Raw genomic sequence first — 26,862 nt, forward strand, 5'->3', positions numbered from 1 at the left:
GTTCTCCGTTTTGTCATACTGTGACGTTAGGCAGGTTGAGCCACTCTAGACGCCATCTCGCACGTCCGAGTGGGTTGCTTGTTTCTGTGTCAATGATATTGAGGGTGTCTTCTGTTGCCTCAGTGTTTTTATTGTGGTGCATCACCGAGGGTGTCCTTCCATGCCCTAGGTATTCTTGTCCGATTGCGTCAACAGTCAGAGGCTCTGCCGCAACTAAACGTATATCGACGAGTCCTCTGCTAAGCGGAGGAATGTGCATGCTAAGTGGCGGAGTACCAGGTCTCCGGCGGCGGCAGCGATGCTCGTATATCCCATTCATATCCATTTGTGTGCCTATATAGATAGATAGATATGAATGTATGTATATATATATATATATATATATATATATATATATATATATATTAGCAGACGCACTTCTAACATCCATCCGGTAAATGTTCGAGAGAGTCGTTCTCAAACGTATCACCACGTTTGAGCAGAAAGATACCCAATCATGCGGTTGAAGGTGCGCCTTGCGTCCGGGTTGATGGCAGAAAGACTAGTAGAACTGGGCAGGGGCTGACAACTCCGCAGCAACTCCTGACAGCATATAGACAACACCAGTCTCGGCTGAGTATGTCATACAACGGTGACGTGGATTTCTTGTATGGTTAGTTTTGATATTCCGTCCATAGCGTCTCCTGTGTGCGTTACGGTTCCTGGGCTGGACAGCGACCAGCCTCGAGAAAGCCAGATCATCTGCAGCGGGCCGCATGACGACAGAAATACGGCGGCATCTGTGACCTTGCGATTCCGTGAGGCTTTCCATCGGCAGTTCGCCTACGGGGGGCAGTGTAAAGTAGATCCCTACATTCGGCCTCAAGGCGTCGCCTGCGACAACAGCCTTCACTCAGTATGGCTTCTGCAGCATCAAGCTGCAGAATGTGACGCTGACTGAGCACGTGTGTGGCTCTCGTGCTCGCCTCAGATGAACACCAAAACCATAACACGAAAGCGGAAGGACGTCTTTTCAAGCAGAGGCCACGCAGACCGGCGGAAGCTGTTATTACGCGGCAAAATGCTCTCGCCCGCGCAGAGGATCTCTTGATTGTATTCCGTGGCTCGCCTGGAACCCCAAGGGCTTATGATACAAGACGAGTGCAGTTTCGAAGCCGGTACTGTTCCAGTGGTCGTAGGCGAGGCTCGTTCTCGTTTATGATGATGGGTATGAATCTAATCCAACGGAGGCAGCGTCACTCCCAAACATTAACCGCGCAAGAACCTGTACCGATGTGGAGTTTTTCGTCACATGGTTATGGCTGTCATCGTCGGTTCGCTGCCATTCAACGGCTTCGCTGCCAGATCACACTCGAACCCGCTCGTGTGAAAAGTAAATCGACGGGATTTTTTTGGGAGTGTGCTGAGATCCCGGGGCTTTCGAGTCTGGGCGTTTTTGATAAAAATATAGGGGAAACCACAAGAATTGGTTCGCGCGTGGACGACTGTGGGCATGCATGTCAGTGTCTGTGGGAATATTGTAGGCGCTTCCTGATTTGCGTAGTTTTTGTCTCTTGGGTTCAGTTTTCGATTCGTGAGATTGCACTGTAGGGTATTTACCCCAGAGACCATTCGGTGTTGATTGTCCACGCAGCGGGCTTGATGCTGCCTTGATCATGCCTCGGCCGCTTGCTGTGGGCGCTCGCCACTTTCACCGCATCAAATGTTTCTCACCTGGCCACGTGCTAGAACAGCTGCTCTGGGGAAGTTCTGTGTCTGCGGGCACGTTTCACTCAGTACTTCTGAGTTAGTTGGGAAGAGGAGGCGCCGCAGTCAAGAAAACTTTGACACACAGCGAAGGGAGGTATTCTACTTGCAAAAAGGGAAGTCCCAGTGTTGATTGCCGCCGTTCTAGAAGGATGAGCGGGGCAGCCACTACTGAGTTGGATGGGTGTGTTGTGCACCCAGACTTGGAGCAGGAGCGGAAGAAGTGCTCATTCAAGATTTTGGATTTCACTTACGCGCTCTATGGCCCTGAGAATTTCGCCATCTTGACGAAGCTGCGTACGGCCCTGTCTCGGAATCCGGCGTTTGATCTGAGATATCTGTGGGCAATAGACGGAAGTACGCAACAATACGTCCGCGCGTGCTGGCTTGCAGAGGAAGTAGTCAAGGTTATAAGGCAGCTTAAATTGATCGACCAAGATGCCGCTATCGGTCCTCTACAAGTGCTTGCAGGGGAAGACATGTTTGTCATGCTTCACCTAACTATGTTCCTGCCGACGCTGAAGAACATGTGCGACGATGAGCAGGTGAGGGCGTGTCGACGCAGACATCTGTATATTCTAACCAGATCCGCATGTTGTACGAACCATCCTCGCATCTGTGTTTTTCTCTCTGTCGAAGTGTGGTGACAGGCCGGCCTCGCCCGACATTTTCTTTCTCACTATCCTCGCGGCTTATGCGTGGAAGGAAACACAACATATTCACTTAGTTTTGCCCGCAGCTTTCTTAATTTTGCAGGCGCGGTACTGGGTTCCCCTGGCCGAAGATTTCCGGATTATCGGGACTTACTGCCAGACAGAACTCGCTCACGGGTCGAACGTCGCAGGCTTGGAGACCACCGCAGATTTCGATGAAAAAACTGACGAATGGGTTCTCAACACTCCTTCACTTCAGGCCACGAAATGGTGGCCTGGCGGCCTTGGCAAGTCGTGCACACACTGCGTATGTATGGCGCGACTGCGAATTCATAACAAAGATTACGGAGTGCACCCTTTCATTCTGCAAGTGAGACACAGCATGGAAAACGGCAGAACCATGTACTGCCGCGCCTGTGGAGCCGGTCAGATAATTTTGGCGCAAGGACTTGCACGTACAGAAGCACCTCACATCTGCATGTGTATGGTGGGAATGAGCTGAAGCACGGCATTATGAAGACGCGGAGTGCTTGGAGCACCTCACTGCCTCAGCTAGATTCAAAGAGAATCACGTTAGGATCTTTGATAGAGTTAGGTTTGACCTGAGCCAATCTAGCGTGCCCACAGGAACTATTGGAAACAGGCCTGCATAGATAGCTGCATCCGTCGGCCGGATTCGTCCAGCGCGGGTCACACTTCGGTGTTTTGTCCTACAGGTCCGCGACTTGAATACCCACGAGAGCCTACCGGGCATCACCCTCTTTCACCTGGGAAAGAAACTTGGTTACAACAGTATGGATAACGGCGGAGCGCAGTTTCGGAATGTGCGGATACCTCGACGCAACCTGCTTATGAGGTACTGCCACGTTGATAGACAAGGAAACTATCGAACGCTGGGCAACAAGAAGATGATGTATGGAACCATGACTTTCACAAGGAAACAGATCATCATGGCAGCTGGACCCCACCTCGCCAAGAGCGCTGTGATAGCCATCCGGTGAGAAAGAGACGAGGGAACCTGATTTCGCGGAAGCCGATCCGGCAATGACACGTGCGTTCTGCTCGCGGCGATTTCCAATGGCATCTCAAAAGACTCATGACTGTTAAAGCCGTATTCGGTGCACAGGCATACCACTGATTCGCACGGAGAGAGAGCCACGAATGTGAACTGTCGCAGGGAGGGAGGGAGTGGTCCGTACTTTTTTTAGGGAATCGAGTCTGGAGCAGCGCGTCAACGATTTACGCGCTTGAGTTCGTATTCAGTTACACTTGCTCATGGCCATACCTGGAAGTGTTTTCCCGTCAATCGGAGCTTATTAGCTACTCCCAAAGCATAGCCACTGTAGCGGGAGCATTTCGTGAGCTTGTGCATAAACATTGCACCAGAGTATATGTCGTTGCGCCTGCGTTCCTTCTTTAGTGGATAGGCTCTCGCTCTAGTGGGACTCGCAAGCTGGTGGACGGCTTATATGCAATGGCGGTGTTACGTGCTTGTTCCACAGATACAGCGCCGTTCGCCGTCAGTTCCCGATAAAAATGAGGGACTCCGGTAACCAGGAAAACGGAAATAACGCCGAAGCGCAAGTGTTGGACTACAGCACTCAACAGCTCACTCTCTTTCCGATACTCGCTGCATCGGTGGCTTACACGATGACAGGAATTTGGATGGATGCCTTCTACAACACCTTTATTGTAAGGCTTCTCAGCTCGGCAGCACATTCGCCTGGACTTTCTTGATATCTCTACTCTTGATCGCCTAGCATGACGGCTTTTGACCTAGAGCAGCGACTCGCTGGTATTGGCAACGTCTCCCACTGGGTCACGTCCTTTTCAGGGACATACGATGTGGTGTTTCATGCTAGTCGTCTACGTGTGCGAGAGAGACAGCTAGGTGAGAGTATGCGTCGCGGGGATGCGACGTGCTGCCTGACAATTACCTGACTTCTGTCGTTGCACACCTCTGAACACTCGCCACTTCTGATCCATGCAGGAAGAGGCAAAAAAGGGAGATTTTTCGAAGCTAGAGGAGATTCACGCGGTCACAAGCTGCCTGAAGGCGACAATAACGCTCGCCGTCGCAGATGGAATTGAGAAATGCAGGAAGGCGTGCGGCGGTCATGGATATCTCCTCGCTTCCGGCATTCCAATCCAGTTCGTTAACTTTGTTCCCGTCGCGACATATGAGGTATTATTGCCATTCGCGAGAACAAAGAGGGGCTACGGGTGCTGTAGAAGCACCGCAAAAGCTGGACCTTGAAGTACCCACGGGTCACCGTACACACAGTATCTCGTACCACCGTGGACGATCAGCGCCGTATGTGAAGGAAACACAGCTTCCACATTCTGTGGGAGCGGGTTCGAGGAAGGATACCGTATGGATCAAGTTCACACATCTCCCTGATTTTAGCATACCCCGATTCACCTTGCATTCTGCTCGTTGGACACTCATCGCGCCTGTAGGTATGTTGAGCGAGTATGTGGAGGCGCGTGCCTGGCCTCCTCGTACTGCCGGAACGGCTCTGTAGTGCTGGTGCCGCTTCGTATTTTTCAATTAGTAGCAATATGAGAGTCCCACGCAGGCGTCTTCCGCGGTTTGTGCGTGATTGTGTGGATGCCCTCACTCGGCGAGGCGGGTGTATGTGGACGAACGGTTTTCGAGACTTTTTCTGCGATTGCTCAGGGCGACCGAGTCGTTCTCTCGCTCCAGACCGCCCGCGTGCTCATGAAAATCGTCCAGCGGAAAATGATGAATAAATCCCCGAACCCTGCTATGATGGGAAGCACGCTCGAATACATTTGGAACTTTGACCCGTTCGAAGACCAGCATGCATTCACAGTCGATGATGGCATCTGGAGCGACCCCGAGAGGATTCTGGAGGCCTTCAAAAAACGGTAAATTCTCGGCTTCCGCGTGAGCCATTATACCAATGTCTGTTGTCGCTTCTGCGTTCGCATTTGCTTACCGGGATAGGCTTTTAACCTGTAGCCCTGTAGTCCTGATTAGTGTGGATGTCTGTACTCCTCTACCGAGGGGCGCCTTGGGGGACGCAGCGAGGAGCCCGACTTGCTTAGGCGACAAGCCAACGAAAGCCCCTCCGCGCGTGTGTGGCCAGCGTCGCCTAGATAACGTCTCTTTGCATAGATCGCACATACACAGCCTCCTGTATGGCCCCGACTGCATGCATTTGCGCGCGTATCAGCTCAGCACATACAAGTGTATTCATGCATTCCATATGGGGTGACTGTATGGCCCCCGGGGCTGCCAAATCTGACGTAGGATCGCTTTTCCATGCGACGCTGTGTGTAAGGGCTTCATGTGTGCCTCTTTGCAGAGCCTGTGTGCTGGTCTACAAGGCGGCTCAACAGTTTGCATCAGAGACGAGCAACGGCGCCACAGTGATGGAAGCCATGGATGTTTTGAAAGTCGAGTTTACTCGCCTGACCGTCGCGCACGCGCATGTCCTGATTTTGCGACTCTTTCTGGAGGGCATCAACCGCCTGGAACCGAGCGCGATCCGCGACGTCTGGGTGGACTTGTGGTTCTGTCTCGCTCTCGCGTGGTGCGACGAATATTTTGGCGACTTCGTCATTACACGAGCGTTCGGCCCTGATCACCATGACGGGATCATGGTTGCTCTGAAAGCAATTCTACGAAAAATCCGCCCCAACGCGGTCGCTATCGCGGATGCTTTCTGGATTCCAGACCAGTTGCTGAACTCTGCATTGGGCCGGTAAAAAAATTACACAAGTCTCAGTATACAGGCCAGAGTTCATGCTTCCTCCACACGCCTGCAGTTCCTCTCTCAGCCCACGCACACGTGCATATTCAATTACATTTGTATGCGCTTGAAAAAGCATGTCTCCCAGTTTCCTACATGCATGCAGCTATATACGTATATATCTACATGTCTGTGATTATGGACGCATGGATGCGCCTCTCGTGCTCGCGTATTCACTGTGGAACTGACATCCTGTTTGTTTTAGTATTCCTTGGTCCTGTGTCACTGTTCTACATATATATGTATATATACATACGTACATACATCCTCGTGAGACTAGCTGAACATGAGCACGTATGCAAATGGACTTTGGACGCATCTACGTAGCTCAGTGCGTATATTCGGAACTTTCCTTCCTCGCTGTACCTTCTGTGACGCCTGCAGGTACGACGGGCGAGTGTACGAGGCGCTGCTGAACTCGACAAAGTTGGAACCACTGAATCGCACGGATGTCCCTCCGGGATACCTCGAGCACATTCAATACATCCTCCATCCCGACAGGCGAAAAAGAGCTTCGCCACTCCACTGCAAATTGTAGATGCTCGTGGGGGAGGGGAGTTTAGGCGGGCCTGGACATCCTGTCATACCTGCTCCAGGATCGCAGGCATACGAACATGCTTTCAGGAGCGTCTTCTTTAGGCCAACATGCGTACGGACATGATCTTTGCATGTACGTGGGTGTGTCTATAGGCTTGCTCGTGTAGGCATGTGTTTCATCCCGCCAAGTGTTTACTCTCTCGAGTGCAGCGTCAGCTCTATCGTGCCCTGAGGAAGAGGGCGGTGCCGGTGCCGCGGCCACCTGACTTTCCGTTATCGTTTTCATTGGGTTTGGGGACAAGACGCTCTCTCGGTAGCGAGGCTTGTGTCTTTTTTTAAGCGTTCTGTTGCATGCGTACATGCTCACAAGCAGTCCACTCTACGTGTGTGTGCACGTATATTTATGTATGCGTGCCTTATAGTGGCTATCATACTGAGATCTGAGCCGCAGGACATGATGGCAATTTGAATGGGCGGATCCCGTAGCGTGCTTTGGCCCGCATATACATATAACATTATGTATACATGTACACACGCATACACGAATATATATATATATATATGTTTGCATGCGCCCCGTGAATGATCGTGGGTACGAGTGGCTGTCGCGTTGCGGTGCGGAGTGTCGCGTCCCACAGAGAAACCCTCGCATGGTGCCGTTCTCTGTTTTTCCTGGTTTTGGCGCCCTTCTAATTTTCACATTTTCGGCGCCCGTGTAACAGCAGCGTGTTTTCGCGTATTCGGGGCCTTGTGTACCACGAAAACAGTTTTAGTCGAAGGAGACGTCTCGCCTGGCGGGGGACCGGACCCGATTTCTTCCGCTACGCGTTCACAGAAAGATGTTTCCCTTCGACGCCGTGCCAGCCTCTGGTGACGAGCTAAATTCTGGTGTACGGAAATGGAGAAAAAAACTCGAAGGAACGCGACTCACTTGGGAGAAAAGCGCCCAACTGGCCGCCTTTGCGACCTCTAAGGGGGACCCGATTCATATATGTTCATGCATATGTGTGCTTGTATCCACAACAGGAATGCACTTCATACGATTGAGCACTCCTGAGCGAGTTTTTGTAGTTGCTCACATACAGGTACATAGGCCACTTCAAAGGACGCGATATGTAACTCAGTGCACGTACACAAAATCATTTAGCTACCTACCTTATATGCGCCTACATGCACATACATATGAATATATATATATATATATATTGACGGAGTTTCATCCATGATCGCTTTGCCTGTCTTCACATACATGCCGATGTTCATAGACATGCATAATCTGCTTGAGAATGAATACGTACGCTACCTTCTTTCCTCGCTAGAAGGCCACTGCAGCGGGATTTCGGCAGGATCCCCCAGATTCCGTATGCGGATGACTGCATGTATATACATGCAGTCATCCGCATATACGAATACTCGTGAGCGCTCTCCTCTGCGTGAAGGTCGAGGGAGCTCAGCTGCAGTTCAGTGCAAGCGAGCTGTGTCAAAAACAGCGTGTGTCTTAGAGAGTAGACGAATACCACACAAGGCTTCTTCGTTGAGAGGATCGGACTGACGAGTTTTGGCGTTCTAGACTTTGTTTACTCTGTGTCCTGCCCGGTGCCGAAGGAAGCGGGCGGACTCGCGAACTGTACTGTTTGAGAGGCTAACGCAGAACGCCGGGCGGAGAAAACCTGGAAAAAGATAGAGAACTAAAAACTTATTTTCGGTACTCTGTGCACGCATAAATCACACACGCGTCTATACACACACATGACAGGAACAGACTATGGATCCCTCCGCAGTACGTAGCCGAGGGAGTAACGACGGGGCGATACGTAGGACTTGGTGTGTATGTGTCGATGCATGTGAAATACGCATGCAATACGCATGCACCGTGAGATGTGAGGTTTTGTGGAGGAAAAAGAATTCAGGGACATCTGCGATCTGGCCACGTGCGACTAGGCCCATTCAGGGCGTGCCTCCAAGCCCGGAAACAGGAACTCATTGGAAAAGTGGCGCTCAAAAAAGTCCCTCTTTAAGAGCAACACATTTAGCTCGCCAAGACGTGAACCGTATCTCTTCCGTCCCGCACCCTACAGTCGCGGACGCCACTGCATTCTGTGCTGCTCATTTCTCTTGCCACCCCCTAGTCTAGAAAAATCTGATAAATCATCCTGTGTCTGAGATCGAGAGCGGCGAACAGCTAGTTCAACACACGCTTTTCAACGGAGTTCTGGACGGCGAACGTGATTCCCCCACGGCTTGAAAATGTCCCGCGAATCAAAAGACTCCCCAAGACCGTCCCGGCTTTGCCCTGGTGAAGGTGTCGGCGCTGGATTGAGGCGAAACGGGGCTTTGCCGCAGCGCCTGCAGAAGCGCCGCGCGCTTCGTCGCTCTTCTTCTCCATGAAACTCTTTCCTCGGCTCGTCTTCGAAGGCTTCCGCCGCCGCAACCGCAGAGAACTGCCCTTCTGAGGCATCCACACGACCCACAGGCCAAGCGTCTTGTAAGCAACGCATCAAGGCTATGCACACACACAAAGACAGACATATATTTTTGTGCAAACACATATATATATATATATATATATATATATATATATATATATATATATATATATATATATATGCATGTAAATATCTGCATGGCGTTGCAGACATGTGATCCCCGCAGGTATGCACATACATGCGTTTGTCGACTCACATTAAGAAAAGGGCTCGCAACACATGGAAACGTAGGTGTGTTCACGTGTGTAGTTTGCGCTGATAGTCTGTGGTCTCGAGGCCTGAAGACCACTGCACCACGGGACGCGCTGCCTTCCCTTTACCGTTGTCATCGTTGCCTTTGAGCTCTCCGGTCGATACGGCTGCAGAGAGCCCCATTTTCGTTTCTCCTCTGAGCGGCCGAGAGCGATTGCCGGCGCGTCGTCGTTCTCCTGGCTCTCATCCGAGCTCGCTTCGGATTCTTCTGAGCCAGTGCCACGAAGCGTCTCCGCGTCGCTCTCGGCGCTTACGATTTTCTCTTCCCCTACCCTTTCTCCTCCGCCTTCTCGTTGTGTCCGCGCACTACTGAGGCCGGCACACCGCAGCTCGTCCGTTTCCCCCGCGAGCGCGGCACTCTGCTTCGCCCTGCCGCCTCCCCGTGTACGTACACCTGATGGGGCAGGAACCTCTTTCGCCTGATGGCCGTCTTCGAGTGTACCTACACCGCGCGAACCGGTGGGGCCTCTCGCCTCGCGGGTTTTCTCGCATCCAGAGGAAGCGTCCGCTGCACAAAGGACTTCAGGAGACGAGGAAGAAGACGCGCGTCTACACCGACTCTGTTTCTCGCGCGTTTCAGGCGTGGCCGCCGGAGAGCCGCATGAAACCCGCGTTTCACCACAGCGCCCTTTCGATCGAGGTGGCGAGTTTTCTTCCGCTCCAAGCTCACCCCTCGCTTGCCGGCGCCGCGTTCCATCGGCTGGCCGCTCCGCAGCAGTTCCTCCTACGTCATAGGCCGGCGCAGGGTCGACAGAGACTTGTTGAGAGTTTTCCCGCGAAGCGAATCCACACGCAGACAGATCAGCACGCTCAAACGCGGTTTGCCGCTCGCCCCGCGCGTCCTGAGGCTGTAGGCGGGCATCTGAGACAGGTGAGCGGCCGAAAAAGGCCGCAAGCTCTCCTCCAGACGCAGTAGGCCGGTTTTCTTTTTCCCCACCGTCTGTCGCGCGTGCTCGCTGCCGCTCGTGGCTTGAAGAAGGTGAGTTGAGAAAATGCGCGATGAAGGAAGGGACGGGCAGATGCGCGGATGTCGCTCCGCCGCGCATCGGCGAAGACGTGAGAAAGTCGTCGGCTCTCCACAGCTGCTCAGAAGAAGCATCGAGACGGTCGGGGACGCGACCGGCTGGAGAGGCCGTTCTTCGATTCAGCAGAGAAGCTGCAGAGGAGGACGACAAAGGAGAGGCCGCAGAGCCCCACGCGCGCGAAGGAAAGAGGGCAGAAGGGACAGCTGGAGACGGAGAAGACGCCGAAGAGAATCCGCCACTTCTCGTGCTGCTCTTTGCAGCCTGGCGGGCGCCACCGGCCAGCAGAAGTGAACCCTCCAGTGCCCCGTCCAGACGGTAGGGGCCGTCAAGGAGAGAGCCGACTTCGCTGTCAAGCTGAGTTGCTGCTTCCTCGTCCTGTTCTCTCTGTGTGCAGGCCTCAGCGAAGTCGCTCCCAAAGCCTCCGCGAGCGTGCCGTCTCCCTCTTCTTGCTCGCCAGCCCCCCTCTTCTTCCTCGTCGGTTCCACCTGCCGCTAGGGCATGCGTTTCACTCTCTTCTCTCCGACCAGATTCATTCCTTCCTCTGCGCTCTCCTCGCCCCTCGCGCTCCTCGAGAAAAGCGGAACTAGCGAGCTCTGCCGCAAACGGCGGATGCGCGCCCAACTCGCAAGGCTCCCAGTGGTGTAGGGACAACGCGCCGTTCTGGTCCGCGAACGCCTCCCCGCTGCCTCGTTCTCTCGCGCACAGCTCTGCGCTTCTCGGCTGCCGTTTAAGCCCTGAAGAGCCTTGCCTTCGCTCGCTGTATGCCCCGCGGCGCCGCTTCCTCCAGAGGACTTCACTGTCTCCACATGCGTTGTCTCCGCCTCCTCCTCGCCCGCGCAACGTCTCTCCACGCGATCCCCCGAGAGGCGCCGAAGAAGAGTCGTCTTCTCTGCCCGCCCTTCGCCTCGCCGCGGCCTGCGCCCGCGTGTTCGCCTCTTCCGCCAGCGCCCCCCCCACCTCAGCGGGGTTTGGTCTTTCTTTCCTCTCGCTTCCGCCCCCTTTGCGCTCTTTCCTTCTTCTTTCGCGATCCCAAGCGCGTTCGCCTTCCGCGAGAGCCAGGTCCGCGGCCTCCAGTCCAGTCTGCGGTCGCGCCCGCCGTGTGTCTCCGAGCGCGCCCTCGGTCTCGCGCTGGGAGGACCCAGAAAAAGCGACTTCGCAGGCCCCTCGAGACCCGCCGAGACTGCGGCCGCAAGGAGACAGAGTCGAGGCCGAGCTCGAGGAAGAAGCGAAAGAGCGACAGCCCTCCGTTCGCCCCCCGCCTCCGCCGCCATCGCGCCGGAACCTCAGGCCCGAAGACGACCCCGGAGGAGCCGACTCGCTCCGGCCGGCCTTCTCCAGAGTCTCGCAGGCTTGCCTCGTTGAGGCCAGAGAAGAAGAAGACGAGGAAGAGGAAGACGATGAGGAGGAAGAAGATGAGGAAGAAGAGAGCGAAATATCGCGCTCTTCGTGCCTTTGCTCTCTGTTGCTCGGTAGGCGAGTCGCGGCGCCTGCCGCGGCGGTTTTCTCTCGTCTGCATTCGGCAGCGTCTCCAAGCACCAAAGCGTGCAGCCTCCGGCGGAGAAGCAAACTGCAAAAACGCACAGGATACAGGCAACAAGTCCACGATGCGGAGGAGACTTAAACGGCGAGTGACGCGGCTGAAGAGGCGACACATCTCGAGGACGCAGACCTCCGCTCAGTTGCGATATCTACAAAGTCAAACACAAAGACGAAAGCGACCCAAAAGACCCACTTTTCTTTCTTGAGTTTCTTCAGCTCCTCGCCACGCGCTGCCTTCAACCTGCATGCGAGCGTACAGACACGAAGACAAGGCCGGTCTCTGTGAGTACCCATCGCTAAAAAAATGCTACTGTCCGCATTCCTACGAATTCAAGTCAACATGCATATACATTAAAAAAAAACTTATATAGAGATATATACGATAAGCGCGTGTGGTGCGCTGCCTGCGACCCGTGCGAGACCGCTGAAAACAAAGCGAGTTCGTTTCCTCTCGCCTGCATCTTTGTGGGCTGAGGCCTCTTCACTGTCGCACCTCTTCAGGAACTCGACGAGAGGCATGAGTCGCGCGAGCTTTTCATCTGCGCTCTGAAAAGAGAACAAGAAGACAAAAAATAAACTTCGAGCACGTTATGATTGCCTCTCGCAGCGGCCTCGCGCCGGCGGAGAAGAAGACCAGACACTCTCCCGGTTGCGATGAATCAAGGTCGAATTCGGAGGAACTGGAAACCTGCACAACTGCATGCATGAACTCCCGTCTGAGCGCGACCGCGATTCTCGCATCTAACACAGACGTCGCGCAGTATCCCTGTAGAAATATCGCCTTTACATCTGCCTACTACCTCTTGGCGTCCTGCGAAACACTCTCCTCTTGTATAACCAAAGGGGGCATGAGGCCAGCTCGACCCCAAAACACATATATAGTGCGCATGCACCAGAAAATCTTCAAACCTCCACATGTGCGAGCCTATATATATATATATATATATACATGCACGCATGTGTGCACATGCGTCAATGCATGCGGGACTCACGAGGCCGGGCAGCTTGCGTATTTTGTCCAGCAGCGTCGCGCCTTCGAGGCGCTCCTCCTTCCTGAGCAGCCGCGCACACAAGCCGCATGTCGCACAAAACGCAAGCGACGCTAAAAGCCTCAGGGCGACGCCGTTCCCTGGAGGCGCCCAGGGGGGAACGAGGGTGACAGATTGCGACATAACGCTGCTATCACCCGTAAGCCAGCGAGGCGAAACACCACTCAACGCAGGCGTCTAGAAAGTTCATCTCGGCTTGCATACTGTCACTCAAGCGCGAAACAGAGAGAGAGAAAAAATCGTCTTCCCATTTCGCACACATGCGCGCCATGCGCGCTCGGCCTGCGCAGCGACCTGGCGCAAGCTTCGGGCTCGAGCTCTCAACAGCTGCGCCTTGTTCGGCTTCGAGTCTGTTCGAGACAAGGCGAAAGTGCTTTCGCTCTTTGTCCGCGCGGCGACTGGGGAGAAGCCTCAGGAGGAGACTCCGTGCAGGCTCTCTTAGGCTGCGTTTAGGGTTTAGTGTTTAGGGTTTGGGGCGAGCGTGTGTCCTGGCTTCAGGACTTACACAACTGCGGCGAGGAGCTGAAGGGCATGGTATTTTTTGGAGAGTTGTTGATATTTTTCTTCCAGTACTCGCCGGTTTTCGTCGTAGGTGCGAACGGCGTTCTCCCGGGCCTCCTGCTCGCGCGTCCGCGCTTCTTCGAGGACTTCCACGCGCTCGGCGAGCTTCTCCCTCGTTTCCTCTTCCGCCTTCAGGAGCCGCACGAGCTCTTCTTCGCGAGCCTGCCAGCAGAACAAGAGAAGAGACGCGCGCAGCCTTCAGAAACCGAAAATCCGAGAAAATAAAACGCGACACGGCTCGCGACCGCCTGAACCCCAGACCCTACCCGAAGACGCAAGAAGGACAAAGACCGACAAACACACAAAGCCAAGGAGAACGAAGGCTGATTTAACGGCACACGCACACGAAGAACAGAAAGACACATCGACTGGAAAAGTGGCGAGAAGCCGCGACTTCTCACCTCGAGGGCCTCCAGCGCTGCCGCTCGCCCAGTAGCCTCCTCGGTCGCGGCGAACTTCTCTCTCTTTGCAACTTCCAGTTCCTGATTGCAAGAAAAGAAAAGAAGCACTCTGAACTTTGCGAGTAAACGCGCGCCCGAGCGCCCTATACAAATCCCGTCGCTCCAGGCACACGCCGCTGCCCAAGGAGGAGGCGCATCTTCTGTCCTCTAACAACTACAATGTCTCTGGCTACTCGAGTTGGGCGAACGTATGAGACCAACGAATTTAGCGGTAGACTCTAAGCGACAGGCACCCGAGGCTCGATAAGGAATCGAGAACGCGGAAAAGAGAGAGAGAAAAAGCGACGGGAATGACAGCGCGGCGCAGACTCGCGCCAGCACTGCAAGACTCAGCGAGACGCGCGTGAGCCCAACAAGCAGCAGAACGAAAGCGAGACAATCGAGAAGGAAACGACATCGACGCTGAGGAGACTAGGCCCCAAAACCTGCTCAGAACGGTCACGCAGCGAAGGCCGCCGCCTCTGAGGCAACGGCGTCGTGTCAACGCGACAGAAACGAAGCGCGCCGTCCGACGAAGCAAACGCGCGAAAACACGCGCGCCTTACCAGCTCGAGACGCCGGACTTTGGTCTCTACATCCTCTGGCGCGGAGCCTGCAAGTTACATCGACAGAAAACGGTAAATGTCTTCCTTCTTTTTTGAAGCCGCGAGCCAAGTGGCGAGCAGGGGGAGGAGGTGATGAAAAGCGAGAAGCACCAGACGTTGCCTCCAAGCAGGGTGAAGAGGTCATCAAGCGCGGAGACTCGCCAGAGCGAAGGAGGTTCAAAACAGGAAGAAAAAGGACAGCGCTAGGCGGCCAGGTCCTCCACATTTCGCTTATTCCGCGTCGCGCCTTACCTGAGGCCGCTCTGAGCGCCGAAAGACGCGAAGACGGATCGGGGATGTCGAAATGGAGAGAGAGAATGTAGCGCCGCGAAGCGTACTCCTTGGCGCAGTACGGGCAGGTCGGCTTCTGGGAGCGCCCGCCGCGCTGAGTAAACCATCTCTCTATGCTGAAACGAGACACGCGACGGGAACGATTACAGCAGATGCCAAACGCGAACGCCAGATGACAGAAGGTTCTCAAAGGAGCGCCGCGGATCAACGCAGACACGCAGAAGACACGCGGAGGAGGCGCGCCAGATAAAGTCAGCAGAAGATTCCATGAGCCCACAGCTCAACGAGCAGGAGAAGGCCATAGGAAGACAAAGATCCCCAGCTGAAACCGAAGGGGCATGACGCAGAGGCGGAAAATCACGAGATTGCTAGAAAGATAACTGCCACCCACCAAGATATATTTGTGCAAGAAGTTATCCTATCATCCGGCGTATAAAGCGGGCACTGAGGACATGAAGATACATGAATGTCTGCGAAAAACTGGAGGCACCTCAGTGTTGCGCAGACATTCATTTCACCCCGTGGAAAGGGGCCTTACCACGCGAGGTGAAAGGTGTGACCGCAGCCCATGAGTGCAGCGACATCCTTGAAGAGGGCGAGGAAGCAAATGGGGCATCGGGAGCCGCCGCTTTGAATCCACGCCTCGTCTTCTTCATCTCGCTGTTGGCTGGAGCTCTTTCCTCCGCAGAGGGGTCCGCTGGCAGGCGCGGCGGCCGGCGAGGAGGGCGAGTCATCGATGACGATCATGGCGCGCGCGGGTTCGAACCTTGAGGGAATGGCGAGCGTCGAACTGGAGAGAATCGCGGCGAGGAGTTCGCGAAAAGGCCTCAGTCATTTCTGTGGAATGCAAGCGAGGCCGCTGAGAGAGGGACGCGCGACGACATGTTTGGTTGCACTTCGAAGAAAAACGCATCTGAAGGCTGCGGCGCGGGCGACCACGCGCTGCAGAGAGGCCGCGACCCCTTGCGAACCCCTGTCCCCCTCCTCTGAAGAGCCGCGGCTGGGTGAAAGCGGACTCACAGGCCGCGCGAGGAAGCGAAACCGAGCTCAAGCAGAGAAGAAGCGGAAAAGCGAGTCGCGAGGCGCGGGACGCCGAAGAATCCAAGTCGAGGCTCTCGTTACGATTTTGAGGCGCGAACCCCCCAGCTAACAGGACCTCAGAAGGCGCCGCGAGCCCGCGATGGATACCACGCGTGACTGCGAGTGTGTGGGGACACACGAGGTGATCTGAGAGACAGGCTCATGGAAAATAGACGACTGGCTTGGAAGGATAGGGAGAGGTGCGTAATGAGCCCGTTTACAAGCAGCCAAGCAGCAAGGGAAACGCGCGACCTTTCGCGAGTTCGAGGGAGGAAAGTTCTCTTCGGCGCCCACGCGTCTCCGCGAGAGCTGCTCAAGGCAAGCACCTGCCGCCTGGAGTCCCCAGGGGCGAGACGCCGACAAACGAAGGTGAGAGCGGCGACAACCCGCCGCCGCGAAGGAGCTGGAAGGAAAGAAAAGTGCGAGCTTATGCGCGGCGCTACAGGACGAAGAACGGCATCGCGAGAACCGCAGAGCCGACTATCCAGCGCCTGCGCAGAGACAAAGGCCTCTGAGCAGCCACAGACAAAGCAGAAGCAACCAGGGAGAACTACGCACGAAGGGAGACGGAAATAAGACGACGCGGGGACGGAAGATTGAAGGAAGCAGCGCGAGAGAAGAGAGAAGCGCGTCGATTGCGTAGCGACCGTACCGGCAGCACCGCGTTTGCCTTGAAACACTGCCGCGGCTGGCTCTGGGTCGCTCGAGAAACCCTGAGGAAAAGAGGAAGAAGAGAAAAGGACACGAAACGTAAGGAGAGGGAAGAGAAAGAGAGCGAAAAAAAGATATTCGAGCTTCTGAGGAGGGTAAAAGACACAGCTCACGTCAAGCGACCTGCGACGTGTCGAAAAGCGAGCCCGCCAGCTGTCCCGCTCGGCCTGTCTCTGTCTCTGCGGACTGCACACGGGCGCGCTTCAGTTGACGGCTGCAGACACCGGGAGAAAATGCACAGCACACGAGAACTTCCCTTCAATATTCTTCGAGAACTGAAAAAGGGACGCTGAGTGAACATAGCCGCGACTGTTCGCGCCCTCGTGCCTGGCCTCCCTTCGCGACCTGGATGTCGCAGGCCGCGCACGTGCCAGCGCGCCCGCGGGTGAGAAGACGCACAGCGCTACTGCTGTTGAGAAACAGAAATCCAACCGGCGGATTTCTTTCAACAGAAAGAAACGCGGAATCCTTTCCCCTTTCAAGACGTGTTACCAGGGGGGGAGGCACATCAAGATGGACAAGGTCCTGCCATATATAAAGGTCTGTACATGCAAATATATTTTTATATATCTCGTATGGGATACATGGACGCGCATACATGCTTGAGAATCTATGTCCACCCAAGGATGCCCTAGCATGTATTTGACTTGACGCTTCGTATTTCTGTACAGGGACGTCGAAGAGCCGCTGCTGTGGCCGCAAACCATCTTTACGCTTGAAACCGCGAAATGTCGCGCCTCCAGTGCCAACGTGATGAAATCCGTAATTTCAGGGAACGGCTACGAAGGAAGATGCATCCCGGCTCTTGGTCCTTTCTTGCACTCTACTACACTTTTTCTATAAAAAAGAGGATCGTACGGCCAGAAGCTGCATTTCACCTGCGAACTGCCAGCGCGGCTGCATAACTAACGACCTCGATTTTACGTGTAAATTAGTATATCGCCCTAGCTAGTTTGTATGATGAGCAGGATTACAAGTAACACCTGAACCAAATCTTACGCACGCGTGTGAGGAAGCCGCATGGACATGAATGCAGAGCTCTTAAGTCTCGCCCTAAACCCTAGACTCGTTCTCTCTCTTCCTCTCTCAACGTGGTTCTGGGCTCGCCTTGCATCGACCTCCCGCTTGTGTGTCAGTCACTTTCCAGGCTGCCCCGCGCCCCTACGTCATAAGAGAGGGTACGCACTGAAGCGATCGCGGGCAGTCAGAGCTTGCACATCGCACTTCTCTTCAGTTACCGTTCGCTGGGATAGAGTGTAAGTGTGCTTCGCTGCGCATTTGTTACGGCGAGTGCAACAGCAATACCCTCTCCCTTTCTGCCGTGTACAGCGCGCCTGTGGAGTCATCGGAGCAAAGCTATTCGCCCTTTTCCGCGCACGGCTCTTCTTGAGCGCTTCGCCTATGCCCAGGAGGTGACCTGCCGTCCGCAGAGCCTGGGCTCAGACGCGGCGCGTGGCTGCGGCAAAAAAGGAATTGAAGCTGACTGGGATTGGAGCTAGATCGAGAAAGCAAATGCAGGGAGGAGGATCAGGCGAGCGCCAAGAAAAAACAAGAAAAATAGAAAAAATGTCTGATCCTTCGGTGGAGATGGACGCCAGACACGCCTGCTTCCACGACCTTACGCGCAGCAAACACGGCAATAACAACACGAAAGAACTGCATGCGCATGCACAAGACGAAGAAATGCGTTTGCAGGTCCAGGCCTCGGGCGGCCTGGAACACGAGAGCGCGAGCGGGGAGACGAGACCTGGGCCGTCTCCGCGCGCGAGAGCTGGATGTGCGTGTAGACGCTCGGTCACACGCACAAATTTCGGATTTGAAGCGACGAATGTACCATTTCTCTGCAGCACACACGCGCCCTAGGACAGGCGCACGAACCCAAAGAGAAAACGAGCCGAGGCTGCCCTTCCGGAAGAGGAAACTGTCCATTCTATGTGCTCGACGACGTCCTCAGGGGCGTCAGACACACAGCGCCCAATACGACAAAGCTGAAACAAAACGCCTTCGTGAGCGGAGGTTCATCTTCGGCCTTCACAGCGGACGTCGCTGCAGCTTTACAAGTCATTGTGTGACTTGTCCTTCTTCTTCTTTTTCTTCTTCTTCTCTATCGCGAGGTCTTCATCGAACTCATTCTCCGCATCCTCCGCCTGCGCGTGCTTCTTCTTTTTCTTCTTCTTCTTCTCGCCCTCGGCGTCCATCAGCGGGTTCGCCTCCTCCTCCGCCTCCTCGGCGTCCTCGTGCTTTCTCTTCTTCTTTTTCTTCTTCTCGGATGCGGCCGCGGTCGCCTGACTCTGCAACTCCGAGGCGGCCTCGCGCATGACATCCAAGTTCTTACGCGGAACGATGCCGTCGGCGAGATACCTGCGACGCAAAAAGCCAAAAAGAGCCCACGGAAATGCATGCCAAGCCTCGCAGTTCAATCCATTGCGGTCTAATCTCCTCTTTTTCTGCCTTCGCTGTCGCAGTTCTTTTTCCCCTGATTCCGGCGACCGCCGCTAGTCCCTATAGCCCTGCGCATGCACCCTCCGAATCGAATCAACGACACTATAGTTCTATCACAGCCTGCGCAAATCGCGCTTTTTGCTTCGGTTGTGATCTACTGCGGCGTACTTCAGTCTCTCCTCGAGCTGCTCGCGCAGCTTCAAACCGTAGATGTTGGAGCGCACGCCGTCCGCGCCGACGCCCTTCTCGTCCGCGTCATCCCCGAACGCATCGATACGAGCCGCCAAGGCGCACTTCGAGGCGAGGTATCTGAGCCGCAGCGCAGACCGAGCAGACGCACCCCGTGGCGAACGCACAGACCGCATACAGCCCATAAGAGTCCGACCCGTGGATTCCTCGCAGACTAACATAAGCAAGCGACGGTCAACGTGAATGTCATGAAATTCCTACAGAGACGACGCTGCGCGCACGTGAAAGACGCGAAACGGCTACACAAGCGAACCCCCCAGCCACCCTCCCTCGCGACCGCGCAACTGCCAGCTGCTGGGCGTCATTGGGTATCAGCGCTCACGTCTAGCTAAAGAGACGAGTCTGACACTCGAGACTCGGCGCCTTGAGCAGATGCCTAGAGGAGAGCCCATCTGCATGCGCAGCCCTCTCTGCCTTCACGTCGAGAAGAATATCCTACCTGCTCATGCGGCCACGGTGCTGCTGCTTCTGAACGCGCCCGATGAAGGAGGAGTGGAACAGCAGCCCGTACTTGGGCGTGCGGCCGTTCTTCGACTTGAGCGCGCGAAACAGAGCCTGAGGCCACGAGACCCCACACACGCAGGCGCAGATAAGAAGACAGAAAAGGAAAAACCGCTTCAAAGAAGGGCAGCAGGGGACGAAGTCGCCTCGAACTCGAAACGCACCGCCACAGCATCCCCACACGCAGGCGAAGAAAGCAAACATGCCGTGAGCACGGTTCCCGAATCGCGGCTCAACACGTCTGGCATACTGTCTATACATGCAGATACATACGTATATATATATATATATATATATATATATATATATATATATATGTATTAATGCCAAGAGAGATGCGCCTACGAATACAGACAACATCACTTGCATATACATTCGTATAAACACGCTCTACCTTTTCGGCGCCAAGAATTTGGATCGTGGAGGCGGGGTACTTGGCGAGGTTGACCAGCGCGCCGGCGTGGGAGATGAGACGGGCCGCCAGCACTTCGCCGACGACTGCTTTCAAGTTCGGAGAGACAAAGTCCATCTTAGTCGCGAGGTAGTCCTGCAGACTCTTGCGCTGTTCGCAGAGACGCAGCACCTGGAGAAAAACAGAAAGCAAACCACACAATGTGAAGCCGCAGACACTCGCTGCGAGTCCGAGGAAGGAAACTCAAAAAAAAAGAAAAGAAGGGGACGACGGAGAGATACGTCGAACCGACGTAGGCGCCGCTCATTCGAAGGCAGACCGCGAGAGAAAGAGACCGTTGAGCATGCGGCGCCGGCCGCGCGCATGCCCAGCGGTGGCGCCAGCGAGGGAGGCGTAGAAAGCGGAGAAAAATGGAAGCAACAGAGGCCAGAAGTCCGCAGCTACTCAGGCCGAAATAAACACGAGGGACACCTAGACGAAGCGAGGCGCACAAGAACTAGCGCGCCGGACGAACGAGGAATCTTGAGAGGAGCCTTACCTGGTCCGCAAAGCGGACGATGTTAACAAAGTCCGACTCGCCGACTTCCTGACCCATTGAGTGCTTGGTTGCCGCAACAACTTCGTCGCGGATCTCTTCGCTGCCGCCGCACGCCTCCAAGAGCTCGTCCGCCTGAGCCTGCGTTTAAAAACAGGTACACACGTGCGATAAAATGGCATATCAGGTCCCACGCCCTCGCGAGACATTTGCAGCCGCATCTGAGGAGCTGTTTAGGCTCGTCTGTGGGTGTGCGTATATTCGGCTGGGACGGCCCGTGTCCCTGTAGCGACAGAGGCGTGGCGGAAAACTTGCAAAAGAGACAGTAAATCTAAAACACGCTGAGAGAAACGAATGCACTCCCGAAGCCAAGGCCACCCCACGAAGCCGCCTCGGATAATGCACATATATATACGCATATATATGCACATATACATATAGATATACAGGCATATATATACGTATATATATGCATGTATGTAGGTGAACATATATATATATATATATATATATATATATATATATATATATATATGCGCAGCCGATGTGGGGGAGCTGGGTGTCTGCGTATGTGTCGCAGGTCCTACCTCGGGGTCGAATTTTTCCTTCACTTGGACGACTTTGAGGACGCGGCAGTAGACCTCGGTGTCTCCGACGATTTTCACAAGTTCGGGGAAGTGCCATCCATACCATTCCTTGAGTTTCATGGCGAAGGCGTTGATGTTTTTGTCGAGGCTGTCGAGGAGGGCGATGGACTGCATGATGGGTTTGTCCTGCTTGCGCGGGTCCTCCTGCATCTTAGAGCGGCTGTAACTGTGGCCTAGACCGACCTGGAACTTCTCGATCGGCAGCTCTCCGAGCTGCTTCGCGAGCTTCTTCATGTGCTGACGGCAGCCGCGGTGCAACTCCTGAATGTTGGAGTTGAAGACGATCTGGAAGCCCGCGTCCGCCAGACTCTTGCCCAGTGCAGGGTCGCAGACGCCGACAGCGCTCTTCGAGGCGCCCTCCGCGGCCTCGTCGCTCTTCTTCTTCTTGAGCGAAGAGGGCAAGTTGAAGTTGAGAAAGTTCACCAGAGTTGGGCAGCTGGTGCCGCCGGTGATGGCGAGCTGCACTTCCATCGCCTCCTCGGCATCTGAAAAAGGGTGGAACGCGACAACTTCCACGACTTGCTTAAAGCGCGCAAAGTCGAGGCAAGCCTCCTGGACGGCGTCCGCGTGTTGCGCTATCTGGTCCCAGCCCTTGACGCGGGCGAGGAGGAGCCCTGGCGCGGACTCAAAGAGAAGGAAGATGTCGTTTGCTGCCATCTTGAATGCTCACACCCTGGAAAACGGACTAGACATGATCAGCAGAACCCAGGACACAGGCGAAGAAACGCGCAAATGCGAGTCAGCGCCACACTGAAAACGCTGCAGTGCTGCGCGCCGCCCAGCCGTCTCTTCGCTAGGGGCGCCGGGAAGAATCGAGGGGAGAAAAGGCCAGGAATGAGGCGGACAACCGATTCAGACTCGAAAAAACCCCGAAAGGGCCGGAAAAAGAGAAAGGATCCCCAGCTGCAACCGTAGAGTCGGAGTGGTCGATTGCTTGCCCCCAAATTTACGCAAGGAGATCGACGAGAGCCCGCCGCGAAACTACGAGGTCGAGGAGAGATGGCGAGACAACTATGAAACGCAGAAACGACGGAGTGCAGAGAATCAACGGAAAAAACTCTAATGCCGTTGGAACAAACCGGAGGAAACTTAGACGAAACAATCACGAGAAGGCGCTTTTGTGTGGGGCGAGTGTAGCCTCTGGGCTACCGTCGCGAGTACTCGGAAACAGAATGCAGCTTCTTCTTCTCCCATGAAGAAACGCTAGAGACCGAGATCAGGAAATCATAGAGACGGAAAGCGGGTGTGAATGCGGTCTGGAGCTCAGCTTCTCGCGAGACCGCGACGATCATGCGAGCCGCTTTCTTCCTTTTTTTCTCTAAGCCGCATGCAATATTTTTCGGTCCTGCAGCGCGCTGCCGGTTGTAAGGCGCGCGTGGGTTCGCCTGCGAGTTTCGAAGCTAGGCGGCCGCTCTCGTGGCAAGCCTATCAAACGGTAACTGTGGCATTACAGCTCTGGTGCCGACACCTTCCTGGGTCAGTTAAGGCTCGAACTGAGTGTAGCATCGAGTGGAAACTAAAGGGAGTTACCATGGTGCTCACAGCTGGAGGACCCGAGGCCCGACGGGAAAGTAGAGTTCTCGAGTTGTCGCCTGGCATTTGGGCGGACGGGCAAAGTAGTCCCGATGGGGGTTACGCGCGCGAAGCCTACCGGGGTGGGTCGCGCGTCGCGCGGGGGCATACTCATGTTTCCAGTTTTGGGGTGTACCTGGGTTTTACAAATGCACACTGGAGGCGCCACGTCATGATATCATGCCTCGTTTGGCGGCGTAGGCACTCAGAAATACCTGTCTGTCGCGTGTCAGTCCCTCAAGAGACACTGATTGACTCTCCGCGATCGATGCTTTCGCAACTCCCGAACTCAATCAGCGCGCGTAGAGCCGGAGTGTATGTGCACCGGAAATAAGGGGGAAGGCGCACACCTCCCGTCCACCCTCTTGTCACTTTCACTGTTCTGCATCGCCGTGTGCGGAGTTCTCTTGTCTTGCTTCAACGGTCCCGCTCTGTTGCGCCCCTGCCCTGTCTCGGCAGAACAGACGAAGCGTTTCACTTCTTGATTGCCAATCGATTTTTCTTTTTGTCAGCACTCGTTATCGAGTGCCGAAAACTCCCCTTGTTGGTCCTGCTGTCCTCGTCCCCTTTTGCCTTAAGATCCCGCCCTCTCTCGCGCCTGCTGTGATCGGTGTACACCCCCCGGTTGTTTCCCCGTCCGCTGCTCTGCTGTCTCTAGTTCTCCCCCTGTCTGATTTGTGACTTCGTGTCTTAGCGTTTCCCGCCTCATCGTTTTCCACGATTTCTTCGCGACCGTTCCGCTTCGTGTGCATTACGTGTAACTCCTTTTTTCCGCCTCTGCCGCCAAAATGTTGGAAGCGAAGCTGCAGCACGCCAGCGTTCTCCGCCGGCTCTTCGAGTCTATTAAGGACATGGTTAGCGATGTCAACCTGGACTGCGATGATTCGGGTCTCCGCCTTCAGGTACGAACCATTTCTGCAACCGCGAGACAGGAAGAGCAACGCATTCGCGCGTGCACAAGCGGGCTTCCCAAACACCCGAGAAGACAACCAGTCTAGATCAACCCAGCAGAGAGGGTGCAGCTCCGCCGCGTTGGCCATAGGGGCATTCTTTGCCGTTTAGACCTCATCAACTTTTCAGAACCGACTACTGACGTAGATATACTGCTTGTGCAAATCGTGGCGAAACTGGAAAGGCGCCGCGACCGACACAGAGATGTCAGGTGACGACGCCTCACTCCTAGGCCTCTCCGCTCGCGAGTGTGGTGGGTGCCGCTCCCAATAGTCTGACTGTTGGCTCCCCGGATCAAGAGCACTTCGTGTTGGCAGTACTCAAATCAAGGCAAGAGTGTGCAGAGCGCTTCAATACGTTTCACCCTGAAGTGCATCATCTGTGTGCGCTTGCCCCGGTTCTCGCTCCTGGAGGACCTTCTCGTCATACTGCCAGGCGCAGCTGGCGTTTGTGTGCGTGTCCTCCTGTCTTCATCTGCGCCGACGGCGTATCTGTAGAGAAGGTAGCGCCCTTTGATTTTCCTCTGAATGCAGTCGTGTAGTGCCCATTTCGGTCTCTCGGACAGGCCATGGACTCCTCCCACGTTGCGCTTGTCGCGCTCAAGCTCGATGACGTCGGCTTCGTTCACTTCCGCTGCGACCGCGAGCGGTCCTTGGGGCTGAACTTGGCGAGCGTCTGCAAAGTCTTCAAGCTCTGCAGCAACGCGGACTCATGCAGCATTCAGAACGAGGAAGACTCCGACACCGTGACGTTCGTCTTCGAAAACGAAGGTAGGCAGTCGAGGCTGTAGTCCAGTGGCGGCACAAGCGTGCGGACGCGGATACGCCAGTTCACAGAGCCCTCGCGAGCTCGGCCGAGGGGAGGGCGGAAGGAGGCCCCTCTGCTGGAGAGGCAGCGAGATTTGCTGGACGCGAGGGACTTTGGTGAGGACACGCCCTGCATGCATTGGAACGATCTCGTGCAGGGAGACGGATTTTCTTTGCTGTGCCTCCAACTCCACAGATCTGCACTCTAGTGCCGAAGGGCTCATGTTTTCGCTGCCCCGCTTGTGTGGCTGCTTTTTCAGCGGACGAGAGGCTGTCGAGCTTCAGTCTGCGCCTCATGGCGATTGACCAGGACGCCCTGCGCGTCCCTGAGGACGAAACGAGCCACGACGTGACCGTGAAGATGTCTGCGCGCGAGTTCGCGAACGTGGTGCGCATCATGGGCGAGTTCTCGGACAGCGTGCGCGTGGAGGTTGACAAACTCGGAGTCAAGTTCGTCACGCAGGGCGACCTCGGCGTTGGCGAAGTCCTCCTCAAGCCTAAGCCCTTCTCCAGCGGAGACGACAACGGCGTCGAAATCCAAGTGAGATAACGAGCCGCAGATAGGAGATTGTCTGCGCCGCCGTCTCTGTCTCGGGCTGTCTTCTCTCTTCAGAGCACCGCAGGTCTCAGTGGGACGAGGAGAGGGGGGGGGGGGAGAGGGGCAGGGGGTGGGCAGGGCATAAGCACCGAACGTCGTGTGGCCTGCGGTCCCCTAGTCCCCACGCTGCGTGTCTGCTCAGCCGTCCTGGGTTTGGCTGTCCGAGAGCTTCCTTTGTTTGCTATCGATGCGCGGTCTTCTCCAGCCTTGAAATCGAGAACTCACGCATGCCTTTTTTTTCCCAGGTGAACTCGCCGGTGTGCCAGACGTACGCGGTGAAGTATTTGAACTACTTTGCGAAGGCGGCGTCGCTGAGCAGCTCCGTGACGCTCTCGCTGACAGACCAGAACCCGATTGAAGTCCGCTTTGACATCTTGGAGCCCGCCGCGGGTGCGGTCGGCGCCGTTGGCGACCGCGGGGGCGAGGAGTCCCAGGGCGACGGCGAGGGTCGCGCGCGCGAGGGCCGCCGGCAGCCCCAGCAGCTGCGGTCGCGCATCGGGCACGTGAAGTTCTTCCTGGCGCCCAAGATGGACGATGACGCGCTCGGTGGTGAAGAGGGAAATGCAGGCGGCATGGAGGAGTCCGCGATGGACGACTAAGTGCGAAGACCGGGCGGCTGGCGTGTCTGAGCTAATTTGCTAATATATCCTAGCATCTACTTGTATCTACTTTGTATGTCTATGCGTGCATACATGTGTGTTGTCGGTGCGGCCATATGCGTGGCGAAAGAGGGAGATTCTGTCGTGAGGAGAGAGGGGGCAAGGGGGGGTAGGGGGGGGGGGCCGGGAGGCGCGCTGGACGGCTCTCAGAGGGGCGGCGGAAGTGTGAGTTCACTCATTTCGCTCTCTGGGGCGGCGTTTCGTTGGCAAAGGGGTATGAGAGGGCGCGGTCTCCGAATGAGGGCATTCGGATTGTGTAAATTGGTAGAAGCGAGAGCTCGTGTACACTCCCGCGAACCGGGGACCTGTTTGTGGTGGGGTGTGTCACTGCCGAAGTCGTGTATGCCATGCTTATTTCGCTTTTTTCTGTGGGCTTGTAAAAACCATGTTACCTCGGAAAATGCAGACTACCAACGGTCAAAACATTTACCAGTGGGAACAGCAGAGCGCGCATGCAACCTCCTCACACTCCGCCTCTGCACTCAGGCGCAGGCCCCCATCGCTCCATTCAACTCTGCCGCAATTCCCAGCTTTACACACAACTCTCCCGCGCCCTTCCCAGCCCCGTGGGCATGGCATGACGGCTCACGCGTAAGGAAAACTCGAGCGAGTGTAGCCGCTAATCGCGGAGGAGGCGGCTGCGTGCCTACTATGCACGCACATCCTATCCTGCGAAATGTGCCAACGCTCAGTGCCTCGGCACGCCATATATATATTATATATATATATATATATA

The 26,862-nt window shown here is 55.3% G+C and overlaps 4 protein-coding genes across 4 annotated transcripts; 2 read left to right on the top strand and 2 right to left on the bottom strand.

Annotated features, from left to right (window-relative positions):
• Positions 1 to 1,898: 1,898 nt before the first annotated feature.
• On the top strand, positions 1,899 to 6,716 carry BESB_005700 (acyl-CoA dehydrogenase, middle domain-containing protein; the record flags this gene model as incomplete). Its single annotated transcript, XM_029359325.1, has 8 exons — positions 1,899 to 2,291; positions 2,503 to 2,769; positions 3,116 to 3,396; positions 3,902 to 4,091; positions 4,390 to 4,584; positions 5,080 to 5,291; positions 5,732 to 6,130; positions 6,563 to 6,716. The coding sequence occupies 8 exons, from the start codon at positions 1,899 to 1,901 to the stop codon at positions 6,714 to 6,716; spliced, it is 2,091 nt and encodes a 696-aa protein (XP_029222238.1).
• Positions 6,717 to 8,897: 2,181 nt separating this feature from the next.
• On the bottom strand, positions 8,898 to 15,710 carry BESB_005710 (zinc finger, C3HC4 type (RING finger) domain-containing protein; the record flags this gene model as incomplete). The annotated part of the gene is made up of 10 exons (XM_029359326.1): positions 8,898 to 9,164; positions 9,522 to 12,045; positions 12,211 to 12,258; positions 12,511 to 12,563; positions 13,010 to 13,070; positions 13,572 to 13,789; positions 14,029 to 14,109; positions 14,634 to 14,680; positions 14,925 to 15,079; positions 15,502 to 15,710. 10 exons carry the CDS (start codon positions 15,708 to 15,710, stop codon positions 8,898 to 8,900), a joined length of 3,663 nt encoding a protein of 1,220 aa, XP_029222239.1.
• Positions 15,711 to 18,808: 3,098 nt separating this feature from the next.
• BESB_005720 (putative nucleolar protein) lies at positions 18,809 to 22,197 on the bottom strand (the record flags this gene model as incomplete). Its single annotated transcript, XM_029359327.1, has 6 exons — positions 18,809 to 19,115; positions 19,365 to 19,505; positions 19,885 to 20,000; positions 20,341 to 20,529; positions 20,897 to 21,034; positions 21,481 to 22,197. The coding sequence occupies 6 exons, from the start codon at positions 22,195 to 22,197 to the stop codon at positions 18,809 to 18,811; spliced, it is 1,608 nt and encodes a 535-aa protein (XP_029222240.1).
• Positions 22,198 to 23,900: 1,703 nt separating this feature from the next.
• Positions 23,901 to 26,066, top strand: BESB_005730 (proliferating cell nuclear antigen PCNA1; the record flags this gene model as incomplete). Its single annotated transcript, XM_029359328.1, has 4 exons — positions 23,901 to 24,014; positions 24,629 to 24,833; positions 25,130 to 25,410; positions 25,713 to 26,066. The coding sequence occupies 4 exons, from the start codon at positions 23,901 to 23,903 to the stop codon at positions 26,064 to 26,066; spliced, it is 954 nt and encodes a 317-aa protein (XP_029222241.1).
• Positions 26,067 to 26,862: the final 796 nt, after the last annotated feature.

Source organism: Besnoitia besnoiti, chromosome I (genome assembly GCF_002563875.1).
Source record: "Besnoitia besnoiti strain Bb-Ger1 chromosome I, whole genome shotgun sequence".
In the NCBI taxonomy this organism is placed as follows: Eukaryota; Apicomplexa; class Conoidasida; order Eucoccidiorida; family Sarcocystidae; genus Besnoitia; species Besnoitia besnoiti.